Below are 13,386 nucleotides of genomic sequence, written 5' to 3' on the forward strand. Positions count from 1 at the left end.
CTCCCACCCCAATTTTTCCTAATGCAAATCCCACTTCCTCAGGAAAGCTTCTCTTGATTGCCTAGTCAGAGTCATTATTCCTTTGTTCTGTGCTTTTAGAGCACAGTGCTTGTGCTGTTCGTTAACATTCGTTTTATTCCCTTTTATGTTACAATTGTTTTCTTGCCTTTCTTTCTGACTCTGACTTGAATTTATCTTGAGGTCATGAACCTTTTTTTGTACTCATCTGTTTGCCTCATGTTACATTAAGTACAATACCTACCATTTAGTGGACACTTAGGGATATTGGCCTAAGGAAGCTCTAATCCCCTCTAACTCTTTTCACAATTTTCTAGGGGAAAAGAAGAAGTAGTCAGTCAGCCTCCAGAGGAAGACAAATTCCAAGAGCTCAAAATAGCAACAGCAGAAGCAATGTGAGTATTTATGAATGAGAAAGTTTTACAGTGAATGGGAATGACTTTATGAGATTTCCAAAAGTGGTCCTGAGATAGTATGGGGCAGAGGTAGTTTCATTTGGAATTGAAATTTGAGAATTAGTACAAAATTAATGTTCTCTGTGTTGTCTTGCTTGGTAAAGAATTGAAAATAGGGGAGTTCCCGTCGTGGCTCAGTGGGTAACGAACCCGACTAGTACCATGAAGGTGTGGGTTAGATCTCTGGCCCTTGCTCAGTGGGTTAAAGATCCGGTATTACCGTGAGCTGTGGTGTAGGTCACAGATGCAACTCGGATCCATCGTTGCTGTGGTGTAGACCAGCAGCTGTAGCTCTGATTTGACCCCTAGCCTGGGAACCTCCATATGCCATGGATGCCACCCTGAAAAGACAAAAAAATTTTTTTGCAAAAAAAACCACACATGATATGTAAATTTCATTCTTGTCTCTCTTGTGTAGGACAAAGCTACAGGACCCACTGGTTTTGTTTGAACCAAAGTCCCTGAGAATGGTTTTACAGGAGTGGCTTTCACAGTTAGAAAAAACATTTGCCATGAAGGACTTTTCAGGTGTTTCCGATACTGACAACTCCTCTGTGAACTCAAACCAGGATATGCTGTTGCTTGATGAGTCAAAAAAGGGAATATTAGATGAAGAATATGAAGAAGAAAAAAGGGACTCCTTAGGCCATGAAGAAAGTGTTGATCAAACAGCATGTGAATCTGCAAATAGTCTGAGGGAGCCCTTGGTTGATGACCTTTTTCAAGTATGTTCTCCATGCCTTATACCAGATGGTCTTCAGAAGGAGCTGGCTGAATTGATAACGTTGTGTTTGGAATTGAGTGTATTGAATTCTGAGATCAAAAGTGCAAGTGAACATGTGGACCACACTTTACAACAGAGCTCTTCTGAAATTCTGGCTTGTCAGTTCCTAAAGAAGTACTTTTTTCTCCTGGATTTGAAAAGAGCAAAGGAGAGCATCAAGCTGAGTTATGCTAACAGTCCTTGTGTTTGGGATACTTTTATTGAAGGATTGAAAGGTATTATCAGATTGCCTTACCAAAGATTGAAATTAGTATAGAGGACAGTAAGAACTTGGCTTGCTTGCTTTCTTCCTTTCTTCCTTTCTTTCTTTCTTTTGCTGTGGCTGCCGCATGTGGAAGTTTCCAGGCCCAGGATTGAACCCATGCCACAGCAGCAGCCTGGGTTGGTGCAGTGACACTGATGCATCCTTAATCTGAGGCACCACAAGGAAACATCAACATCTTGGTTTTTAAAAAAAAAATGTATTTATTTATTTATTTTTTGCTTTTTAGGGTCGCACCTGTAGCATATGGAAGTTCCCAGGCTAGGGGTCTAATTGGAGCTACAGCTGCCAACCTCCACTACGGCCACAGCAACATGGGATCTGAGCCACATATGCAACCTCCACAGCAAGGCAGGATCCTGGCCAGGGATCAACCTCGCATCGTCATGGATCCTAGTCAGATTCGTTACTGCTGAGCTAGGACAGAAACTCCATCCTTCCATTTTTTGAACTCCATCCTCCCTTAGGGGAAATGATTGAGATTGTGTTGCTATGTCTGGGGAGACATGTGGAAGAGGTAAACAGCCTCTTATAGGCGTAGCCTGGCAGTGGCTTACTCCTCTTCTGTTGTTGAGAATTCAGTCACATGGCCCTATCTAAGGAGTCTAGGAGATGACCCATGTAGGTGTCTAGAGGAAGAGGGTGGCTATGAGTGAAGAGCTTGCATGTCTACCTCAGGGATTTTAGTGCTCAGTCAGCAGTCTCCATGTCACACTTGATTTAAGGTCACACTATTAGTCATCCTCAAGTGGAAATCAGCTGTCACACCCTAGACACCATGCATGCCCTGTTTACTGAATAGGCTCTTTCTTTGAAGAGGTGAACTTAACTCAAAGCTCTGAATAACAGATGTCGTGTTTCTAATAATGATGTAGGCTCTAAGCACACTTTGATTCATTACCAAAAGTGAATACTCACAAGTAGAGATGCATTTTTATAATATTATCTGACTTACAGATCTTCAGTGTTTCTAGAAACAAGGATCTGTGGGTACAGTTCTGCTTCAATTCACAGGTAGCAGTTAAAAGCATAAGAAGTAATTTCAGCAATTCTCTTGTGGCTCAGTGGGTTAAAAATCCAGCATTGTCACCGCAGTGACGCTGGTCGCTGCTGTGGTGTGGGTTGGATCCCTGGCCCAGGAATTTCCACAGGCCAAGGGTGTGGCCAAAACAAAACAAAACCAAAAAAGAGATGATTTCAGTTTCTTTTTCTGAATTGAGATAGACCGTCTTTTATGTTGAAGTTAAGAAAAGTTAATATCTTTTGAAATAGGTTCAAATATTTGACATTATTACTTCCTGGGAATTTGCTATATCTGTCTCTGTTATGTGATTATACCCAACCTTCATTAGAGGAAAGTAGCAAAAAAGGGCCTCCATCAACCTGAGTGGTTAACTTATTGCTAGAGCTGCCTAGAGCAAGTGTGGATGTTTGAAGTGATGTTTTTGCTTCCTTGAATTTAAGGGGATTAGTTTGGCTTAAGACCCACCCAATCATAAAGCTTTCCCTCACTTCTCATGTTCCAAATGATGGCGTTCTATTCTGAACTCCTTGAAGTAGTTATACTTACTTTTTTGACCCAATCAAATTGGAGGTAGTAAAACTGACCTACTGAACAGGCTCTACTCTTGTAATGAGGCTGTAATTATGAAGACAGCTTTGGAACTGTTCTTTTGGATTGTCTTCAGAGCCAGTTGAAAACTATTTGAAAAAACTCATTTTACTTTAGGTTCACATATACATGTGTATATATTTTAAACTATGAATGGTTTTAACCAAATCTTCATTCACCTTATTTATATACTTTGGTTCTAAATGACTTGGCTGTTCCCCAAGTCAGATCTTCCTTTGGAGGAAGATTTGCTGTAACTAATGTTTTTCAAACATAGGTCAAATATTTTAAAAGTTGGGAGTTCCTGCTGTGGCTCAGCAGGTTAAGAACCCAACTATATGAGGATGTGGGTTCCATCCATCCTTCTGCTTGGATCTGGCCACTGCTGTGGCTATGGCCTAGGCCAGCAGCTGCAGGTAGAGATTTGACCACTAGCCTGGGAACTTCCATATGCCTCAGGTGTGGCCCTAAAAAAAAAGAAAAATATTTTAAAAGTTAATTTAATTAAATTTGATTATTTTGTTTAAAAAGACTGATTGGGGTACTCATTTTAGAAAAAAACTGAGGTACTCATTTTAGAATTTGACATTGATGGTAGATACATAAATTACACTTATATATTAGCTTGTATATATAGTACCTTATATATGTACTATATAACATGTATATTATATATACACTATATGTTGTACATATAATATTACTGTAATATGCTTATGTATTATATAATATGTATATCATATACATAATATATGTATATTACATATATAAAGGACACATTTTCAATGGTAATAGTCACTTATATATTGGTTATCTGTTTCTTCATCTTGTCCAATATGCTTTTTCTCCCGATTTGACTTTAAGGTCCTTAAAAGTAGAGGTTGTCTCTTAGTCTCTTTTTGTCTCTTCTACAATGCTTCACAAATGTTAGGCCTTGCACACAGTAGTTGCATGATCAGTGATTGTTGAATAATGTGTGCATGAATTAAATATTTACAGCTCTGAGATGAAGGGAGAAGGGTGTGCTTTGTCTTTTAGAAATGGCAAGTTCCGATCCTACATATATAAAGATGGAAGAAGGAGACCTCCCAACAAGATTAAAGTTATTGGAAGACTCAGTCCCTTTTGACAGTCCTTTGCTGATTGCTTATGCTACTCGGTGAGTTGTCCTATATGTTGTTCATATGAACTAAAGCACAGACATTTTCTTAGTCTCTAAGGTTTTACTCAATTACATGTTTAATGGCTTCTCATTAGTATATTTATTTTTATTTCTGATATGTACATAGATAATCTAACCAATTATATTTTCTCACTGAAGTTGGAGACTAACATGTTTTATTTTTTGAATGCAGATTGTATGAGAAATTTGGAGAATCTGCCCTTCGATCCTTCATCAGATTTTACCCATCCATTTTGCCTTCGGATGTCATGCAACTTTGTCATCATCATCCTGCTCAGTTTTTGGCCTATTTAGACAGTCTGGTGAAATCAAGGCCTGAAGATCAACGGTGAGAAGAATTTTTGTAGACTCTTCTTTCCTTTTTTTTTTAAAGACTCCTTTCTTTTGATAGGGCATTGTTTCTCTTATATAAGCAGTTGGATTAAGGCACCTGCTATGGAAGAGAAGGATTTTCACGATCATGTACCACTCTCTCATAGTTCACAGCACACACCACAAGTGTGTACATAACCACACTTCTCTTTTGTCCCTCTCTTACTCTCAGAGATTCTCCAATCAATCGACACTGTAAAATTAAACTCCTGCTTCGGGGCCTAGGATAAGACAGATAAGCTTCTTTGTTGTCTCTGCCATGGGGGATTTTCTGCCACCTTATTGCTAATGATATCCCAGCTTTTTGTGGGTGGATCTCAGTTCTAGCTCTTAGCCTCTTTAGGCTGAGGCCTCGTTTCCTATCACCACATGGCAGTAAACACACATGTCCCTTTGTTATTGAGAATGGCAACTTCCCCACTCCCTCTTCCGGTTGGTTAGTGTACTGGTGTTTATTTCTCTTTTTCTTTGGCCCTTTGGTAGTCTCCTTATTATCTTGAGGGTCAACTGTTCATTTAAAAAGCTTTTAGAATTTCACCCGTATTTCCATACATTTTATAGCAGAAGGGTTTTTCAAGTAATTTCACCCACTGTATTGATCCCTTAACATTTTCTGCACAGCTGTACAGTTTGTCTTTCCCTTCTCTCCCCAACTTTCTCTTAGGCCATCCTTCCTTGAGTCCCTTCTGCAACCAGAGTCTTTAAGATTGGATTGGCTGCTGTTGGCCGTGTCCCACCATGCTCCCCCCAGCACCAGCACTATGGACGATGAAGGAGACCCCAGGTATAGAAGGAGTCCTGTCTCTAAGCTCTGCTGCTCCTTGGAGTGAAACCAGTTTATTCACATACAGCATTCTGGGCTTCAGGAACAGCTGTGGAAGAGATTGCAGGCACTGCTTAGTGGTTCTGAACACTCTTTGAATCACAGACCCTCTTAAGAATCTGATTTCATAAAGAATCAAAATTCATAAAAAATACACCCTGATACTTGTAATGTTTTGGAAATGTTCCTTGTGTTTTCCTCCAGGAGAAGTTTTTTAAAAGCTCCCAAAGCTTTAAGCTTTTAAGCTTAAAAACCTTTTTAAAAGCTTTTTTTCTAGATGCCTAGAAAAAAAGGTCTGGAGAGATATGAAATAGGTATCTGGGAGTGAGGGAATTATGGGCTTCTTTCTTTTGCTTTTGATTACTAAAATATATAATTTTAAAAACTGAACAGGTATCCGTCCTAGAAAAAAATAGCTAAATGTTTAAAAAATATAATAATGGGAAAAATGTAATTAAATTCTGTTCTTACCTATTAGCTGACAAATAAACATTTTGTAATTTGTTTCCTATCTAATTTACTGGTATTTTTTCATTTTCCAGGCCTCATTCTCACTTGTTTTCCTGGGGTTACAGTCAATTAATCCTCCTTCTAATTAAACTTCCTGCAGATTTTACAACAAAAGAGAAAATGACTGACATTTGTAAGTCTCATGGGTAAGTGAGAATTCTCCTAGAAGCTCAGGTTAAGATTAGAGTCATTTTAGTTAATAACTTTGTAGTTAAGAGCCAGAATTGATATGATCTATCATTTGGGATTTTTTTTTTTCCTCTGCATAAAAGTGTCTTTTTATTTTTATCGTTTATTTATTTATTTATTTTTGTCTTTTGTCTTTTTAGGGCCGTACCTGTGGCATATGGAGGTTTCCAGGCTAGGGGTCAAATCAGAGCTGCAGCTGCCAGCTTACGCCACAACCACAGCAATGCAGGATCCGAGCCACGTCTGCGACCTGCACCACAGCTCACAGGAATGCAGGATCCTTAACCCACTGAGCAAGGCCAGGTATCGAACCCTCAACCTCATGGTTCCTAGTCAGAGTTGTTAACCACTGCGCCATGATGGGAACTCCCCTGTTAGAACTTTCTGAGGCAGTGGAAATGTTCTATTGCACTGCCCAATGTGGAAGCCACTAGCCACATATGGCCATTGAGTGCTTGAAATATGGATTGGCCAAGTAAAAAACTGACTTTTAAATTTTATTTACTTTTAATTAATTTAAATGCAAATGGCCACATCAGACTAATATCTATTGTATCAGATAGAACAACTCTAGATAAACTTACTGCCTTTTATTCCTCTCTTCATATTTGGTCTCTTTAAAGTTTCTGGCCTGGATATCTTATTCTCTGTTTGGAGCTGGGGAGAAGAAGAGAGGCCTTCACCAACATTGTATATCTGAATGATATGAGCCTGATGGAAGGGGACAGTGGTATGTAAATCCCAGTCATTTACTCTTGGTTACAGTATTTTAGAAGTCACTACAGACTTTTCAATAAAGAAATTTGATAAACATTTCAGTCATCCAGTCTAGCTAGCTATCAAATTTGTGGAGGTTTGCTTTGGGTTGCTTTTTTTTTTTTTTTTTTTTTTTTTTTGTCTTTTTGCTATTTCTTGGGCCGCTCCCGCGGCATATGGAGGTTCCCAGGCTAGGGGTCGAATTGGAGCTGCAGCCTCCAGCCTACGCCAGAGCCACAGCAACACGGAATCCAAGACACATCTGCAACCTACACCACAGCTCACGGCAACACCAGATCATTAACCCACAAGGGCAGGGACCGAACCCGCAACCTCATGGTTCCTAGTCCGATTCATTAACCACTGCGCCACGATGGGAACTCCTGGGTTGCTTTTTAATTATTTGTTTGATTTGTACTACTTGGTATATCATGAAACTACAGGCAACATTTCTGTTTAATAAGTGCCTACTGTCTAAGCCATTATGCTAGCTAGATGCTTTGCCATATGCTATTTAAATGAGATAACAAACCTGTGGGATAGTTGCTATTATTTCTCTTTTACAGAAGTTATAATTGAAGCCCAGAAAAAAGGACAGTTAGTTTTCCCACAGTCATACAACTTGTTAATTCTAGAGTTGTTGTTCAGACCAGGTCTGATTGTCTCTAAAGCTTGTACTCAGGGTTTTTTTTCTGCATTGTGTTGCTTAACACAGCCCAAAGTTAGAGATCATTACGATGAACTTGAAGTAGCAGTCAGATTTTCCTAAGCCTTTTTGGCAGGTACTTAGGTCTTTTTTTTTTTTTTTTTTTAATAACTTTCCTCAATTCCATGCAGATAAAGTGGCAATCTGATGACTCGGACTTTGACATACTGATAGCTGAAGTCTGAGAGTTCATTCTGTACTCAGAGAGGTAGTCTTGCTCTGTTTTGTAGTGGTGCTATATTCATCTCAGTGCAGAGATGCCAACCAGCATGACAAAGGAATCCTTCATCTAGCAGTGTGACCTCTGCCTTTTTCAGCCCTGTAGTTGTGGGAGAAGGAAAGTTAGAACAGAGTAAAGCAGCAAGTTGACTGGCAAAGGTTAGTAGCTTCAGATGTCACAGTTATAGCAATAATAACTGAATAATCTTTGTTTCAGAAATGAAACAAGGTCAGTTTTATAGGACTAGAGCTACAGGCATGTATACATTTCTGAAAAATAAATACATTATTTTTACAATTTCAAAAAAGATATGTGATTTATGCTCTTAGAGTAACAGCATGATGCTTGTTATAGAAAAAACTGAAAATCTAGAAAGAATGAAGAAAATATCACCTAAAATTCTTCCCATCCAAATAAAAATGCTCTTGGAGTTCCCGTCATGGCTCAGCAGCTAACGGACCTGACTGGCGTCCATGAGGATGCAGGTTCGATCCCTGGCCTCACTCAGTGGGTTAAGGATCCAGCGTTGCCATGAGCTGTGGTGTAGTTTGCAGACATGGCTCGGATCCCACATTGCTATGGCCCTAGCATAGGCTGGTGGCTACAGCTCCAATTAGACCCCTAGCCTGGGAACCTCCATATAGTGCGGATGCGGGCCTAAAAAAAAAGACAAAAAAAAAAAAAAAAAAAAAAACCCAAAAAACAAGTAAAAGTGCTCTTAATATTTTGTTAATATAATAATAATAGCTATTCTTATCCTTGGTATATTAAATGAGGGTCTCTTGACATTTCTCTCTCCTCGTAACTCATATTTATCACTCTTCAAGGTGTGGTGATCTTACTTGGGAGGGTCTTTTTAGGGCCCTACCTGTAGCATATAGAGGTTACCAGGCTAGGGATCAAAGCGGAGCTAGAGCTGCCAGCCTGCACCACAGCAATGTAGGAGCCAAGTCACACCTGCAGCCTACACCACAGCTCATGGCAACTAGTGAGACCAGGGATTGAACCCGCAACCTCATGGTTTCTAGTCAGATTCATTTCCATTGAGCCACAACTGGAACTCCTCTTTTTTAGAATTTTAATCTTTTTGGTGGTGAAGTATTCCTCTGTCCATTAATTTTGTCCCTGAGTTACTGAATTGCCTTTCTGAGTTTTCTTGTAACTCTTTGACTTTCTTAGATAGATATTTTGAATCCTCTATCAGTTATATTGCAGTATTCTGTGGCTTTAAGTTTGGTTTCTGGAGCATTGTTGTTTTCCTTTTGTGGTAAAGTGTTACTGTGGTTCTTCATGGTGCTTTGTGAGTTGCTCCTTGCACATTTAAAGCAGTAAACACCTTTCTGCTTGATTCTAACAATTCAACAGGTTAGAAATTAGAGGCCTTTCTCTTATTTTACACTAGGTGGTGCTATAGCAAAAATTTGGGGCTTCTTTTATCTCAGCTGCCTCTGGTTCGATTTGAGAGTCTGCACTCTCCACTTTCTGCCATCTCTGTCTGCCAGGATTGTATAGGCACCTCTGCCATGTTCAGTGTTGTAAGATTCATGCGCTCTGCTACTTCGAGTGGGGAGTTGGAGGCCTGGAGTCATGGGCTCCTTGGTGGCTGGAGGGACAGGGTCCTAGGTCCCACTGCCACTGTTGCCCAGTTCTTGTAGCCACAGGTACCCCTGTGACTGGGAGCCTAGAGTCATCTCCACCACTGCCCCTGCTACTGTCAGGCTCGGGCTGAAGGCTGGGACCGCAGGTACTGCCTTCACTATTCCCTTGGTTCTTTGTTTCCTTTCTACCACCTTTAGATGTACTGATGTGTGGAAAACTCTCCAGTGTCCTGGTGTGTTGGACACAGGCACCTTGGTTGCATTGTGGATGTTTTACTACTTGTAGGATGAAGGAGAGAAACAAAGGTAGCTTTCCACTCCATCATGTTGCTGACTCCCAGAATGGTTCTTTTTAAAAAAAAAAAAAAATTGGATTGTGTGGCTCTCCTCCTTGAAAGTGCTTACGTTGGACTCAAACGTAAAATCCAGATTCTTAAGCTGTTTGTTACCTTATGGTTTGGCCTTATCATCTCATACTCACTCTTCTCTACTGCCTTTGGGTATTGTAGGCCTTGAGTTCCTTGAACTCACCAAGTTCCTTCCTGTGTCAGGTCATCTTCCACGTTTCCCTTGTCAGAAATTCAGGCTCTGGGAGTTCCTGCTGTGGCACAGTGGGTTAATGATCTGGCTTGTCTTTGTGGAGGCACCATTTCTATCCCCAGCCTAGTGCAGTGATGCAGTGGGTTAAGGATCTAGTGCTGCTGCAGCTATGAGGTAGGTCACAGCTCAGGCTCAGATTTGATCGTTGGTCTGGGAACTTCCATATGCCAAGGGAGGTGGCCAAAAAGAAAAAAGTTTAAAAAAAAAGAAATGCAGGCTCCTTCCTGACACCTTCCCCCCAAGTTTTTGCTCATGAGAACCATATGCACATCACATGCTCACTAAGCTTGTCTCATCTTTTTTTTTTTTTTTTTGGCCTTTTTTTTTAGGGCCACACCCACAGCATATGGAGGTTCCCAGGCTAGGGGTCGAATTGGAGCTACAGCCACCAGCCTAAACCACAGCCACTGCAACATCAGATCCGAGCCACGTCTTCGACCTACACCACAGCTCACGGCAACGCCAGATCCTTAACCCACTGAGCAAAGCCAGGGATTGAACCCGCAACCTCATGGTTCCTAGTTGGATTTTTTTCCTCTGCGCCATGACGGGAACTCTAAGCTTGTCTCATCTTTTAGCTCTCTGCTTACATGTCACTTCCTTGTAGAGCCCTTCTGTGACCTCAAAAGAAAGAAGAAAGGAAGGGAGGGAGGAAGGGAAGAAGGAAAAACCCAAACCTGTCACTGCCAATCTCTTAATGGCTCCTTGATCTTTTCCTGCATAGCAAGCACTTAGCACAGTTTATAAGCATAGATTTATTTATGCATTTGTCTATGGTCTGTCTCCTTTGCTAGTCTGTGAGCGCCATGAGAGTGCAGGGGGTCATCTGGTCTGTTTTGTTCCTCATTCATGTTCAGTGCCTAGAATGGAGTGTGCCCTGTGGGTAATTACTTACCGCGTGAGCAAACGAAAGAATGTTGAAGCTCATTTTATGGCTGCTTCTTCTTATCATGAACTTATGTATTCAACACATATTCAGAAAACAACTTTGTGTTAGGGTGGTGCGATTATGTTCTTTAATATTTTTATATTTTGGTATTGAACATTTTCATAGATGGCTTTGACCGTCTTCTGTATGCAGGCAAAGTGTTAAGGACAGTCAGACCCAACACTGTTTCTGTGTGTTCGGGTAGGTTGGATCCCGGAGACGGTGGAGGAATGGAAGCTTCTCCTGCACCTGGTACAGAACAAGAGCACCAAGCCAGCCCCACAGAAGCCACCCAATGGGAACTTCAGCGATGGGCCTTCTCCTATCAATGTGGAGAATGTGGCACTCCTGTTAGCTAAGGCCATGGGCCCCGATCGAGCCTGGTCATTGCTAGAGGAATGTGGTTTGACCCTCGAGCTATCAGAGAGGTTTACCAGAACCTGTGATATCCTGAGGATTGCCGAGAAAAGGCAGAGGTAATGTCTGTCTGTCATGTCTTTGTCATGCCCTGTCCATAGGCCCTTGAGGAATGAAGAATCCCATAGATTTTCAGAGGTGGATGGGACTGTGGACATCGTGTAGTTCCAGTCCCCTCCTAACAGGTGTGGGGACGGAGACTCATCTGTTGACCAAGTTTAGAGACTAAAGTATTTTGCTCACAGTCATGACCAAGACACTGCTTAGGTTAATGTGAGTACCCAGGTCTGATGTGTACTCAGATCTTTAAGAATAGGAGTTCCTCGAGTTTCCATTGTGGCTCAGTGGGTTAAGAACACAACTAGTATCCACGAGGATAGGGGTTCGATCCCTGGCCTCCCTCAGTGTGTTAAGGATCTGGCATTGCTGTAAGCTGCTGCATACCTTGCAAATGCAGCTTGGATCCTGCGTTGCTGTGGCTGTGGTGTAGGCTGGCAGCTGTAGCTCTGATTCAACTCCTGGCCTGGGAACTTACATATGCCACAGGTACAGGCCTAAAAAGAAAAAAAAAAAGTGTGTGTGTGTGTGTGTGTGTGTGTGTGTATAATATGTATGTGTGGGTGTGTGTATATCTATTAATGCACATATATATAATTGCTACCATGTACATAGTCATCTAGGTTTTTTTTTTAATTGTGGTAAAATACAGATAACATAAAATTTACTGTCAGTAAATTTAAGTGCTTGGTTCAGTAGGGTTAAGAATAGCCATATCATTGTGCAGTCAATTTCCAGAACTTTTTCCTCTTACAAAACTGAAACTCTGTCCTCACTAAACAATATCTCTTCCTTTCTCCCTCTACCCAACCCTTGGCAACCACCATTCTACTTTCTGTGTCTGATTTTGACTGCTCTCGGTACCTCATATAAGTTGGCTCATACAGTATTGTCTTTTTGTGACTGGCTTATTTCACTTAGCATAATGTCCTTAAGATTCATCCATGTTACAGCACATGTCAGAGTTTCCTTCCTTTTTAAGGCTGAATAATATTCCATTATATGTATGTATAACCAGAGTCCCCTGGTGGCTCAGTGGTTAAGGATCTGACATTGTCACTACTGTGGCATGGGTTTGAGTCCCTGGTCTGAGAACTTCCAAATACCACGGGTAGAGAAAAAAAAAAAAAAATTCCACTATATGTATAACCACATTTTGTTTATCCACTCATCTGTCCATAGACACTTGGGTTGCTTCTACCTCTTGGCTCCTGTGAGTAATGCTGCTATGAACATGAGTGTTCAAAGATCTCTTTTGAGACCCCGTTTTCCGTTCTCTGGGGTATATGCCCAGGAGTGGAATTGCTGGATCAGGGGTAGTTCTATTTTTAATTTTTTGAGGCACCTAGAACCTGTCCCATTTTACATTCCCATCACCAGGGCACAAAGGTTCCAGTTATTCCACATCCTCACCAACACTAGTTGTTTTCTGTTTTGTTTGTTTATGGTAACTATCCTAATGGGCATGAGGTGCTACCTCATTGTGGTTTTTATTTGCATTTCCCTAATAATTAGTGATGTTGAACATCTTTTCATGTGCTAGTTGGCCATTTGAATGTCATGTTTGGAGAAATACCTGTTCAAGTCTTTTGCCCATTTTAAAACTATTTTTGTTGTTGTTGTTGCTATATGAATTCTTTATATATTCTGGATATTAACCTCTCAGATATACAATTTGCATATATCTTCTCTTATTTGATAGGACAAGATGCTGTTTCCATAAAATGCCTTTTCACTCTGTTGTTGTTTTTTTTTTCCTTTTTTGGCTGTCCCACGGCATATGGAATTCCCAGGTCAGGGATCAGATCTGAGCGGCAGTTTTCACCTACACCATAGCTGCAGCAGTGCCAGCTCCTTTAACCCACTCTGCCAGGCCAGGGATTGACCCTGCATCCT

At 40.9% G+C, this 13,386-nt stretch overlaps 1 protein-coding gene across 51 annotated transcripts in view; it reads left to right on the plus strand.

The window, feature by feature from the left end:
- HPS5 (HPS5 biogenesis of lysosomal organelles complex 2 subunit 2) overlaps positions 1 to 13,386 on the plus strand; it is a 71,844-nt gene that overhangs the window by 24,642 nt on the left and 33,816 nt on the right. For 43 of the 51 annotated variants that reach the window (XM_085006994.1, XM_085006911.1, XM_085006887.1 and 40 more), the window contains 8 exon segments: positions 336 to 413; positions 892 to 1,472; positions 4,170 to 4,290; positions 4,487 to 4,642; positions 5,351 to 5,470; positions 6,052 to 6,165; positions 6,832 to 6,938; positions 11,222 to 11,492. In XM_085006994.1, coding sequence (XP_084863120.1) covers positions 336 to 413; positions 892 to 1,472; positions 4,170 to 4,290; positions 4,487 to 4,642; positions 5,351 to 5,470; positions 6,052 to 6,165; positions 6,832 to 6,938; positions 11,222 to 11,492 — 1,548 coding nt within the window. 51 annotated transcript variants of the gene reach the window in all.

The sequence above is a fragment of the Sus scrofa genome, chromosome 2 (genome assembly GCF_054392235.1).
Source record: "Sus scrofa isolate SSC_HxYL_T2T_F1_AM1 chromosome 2, Sscrofa_HxYL_maternal_Yorkshire_Landrace_v2.0, whole genome shotgun sequence".
Classification (NCBI taxonomy): Eukaryota; Metazoa; Chordata; class Mammalia; order Artiodactyla; family Suidae; genus Sus; species Sus scrofa.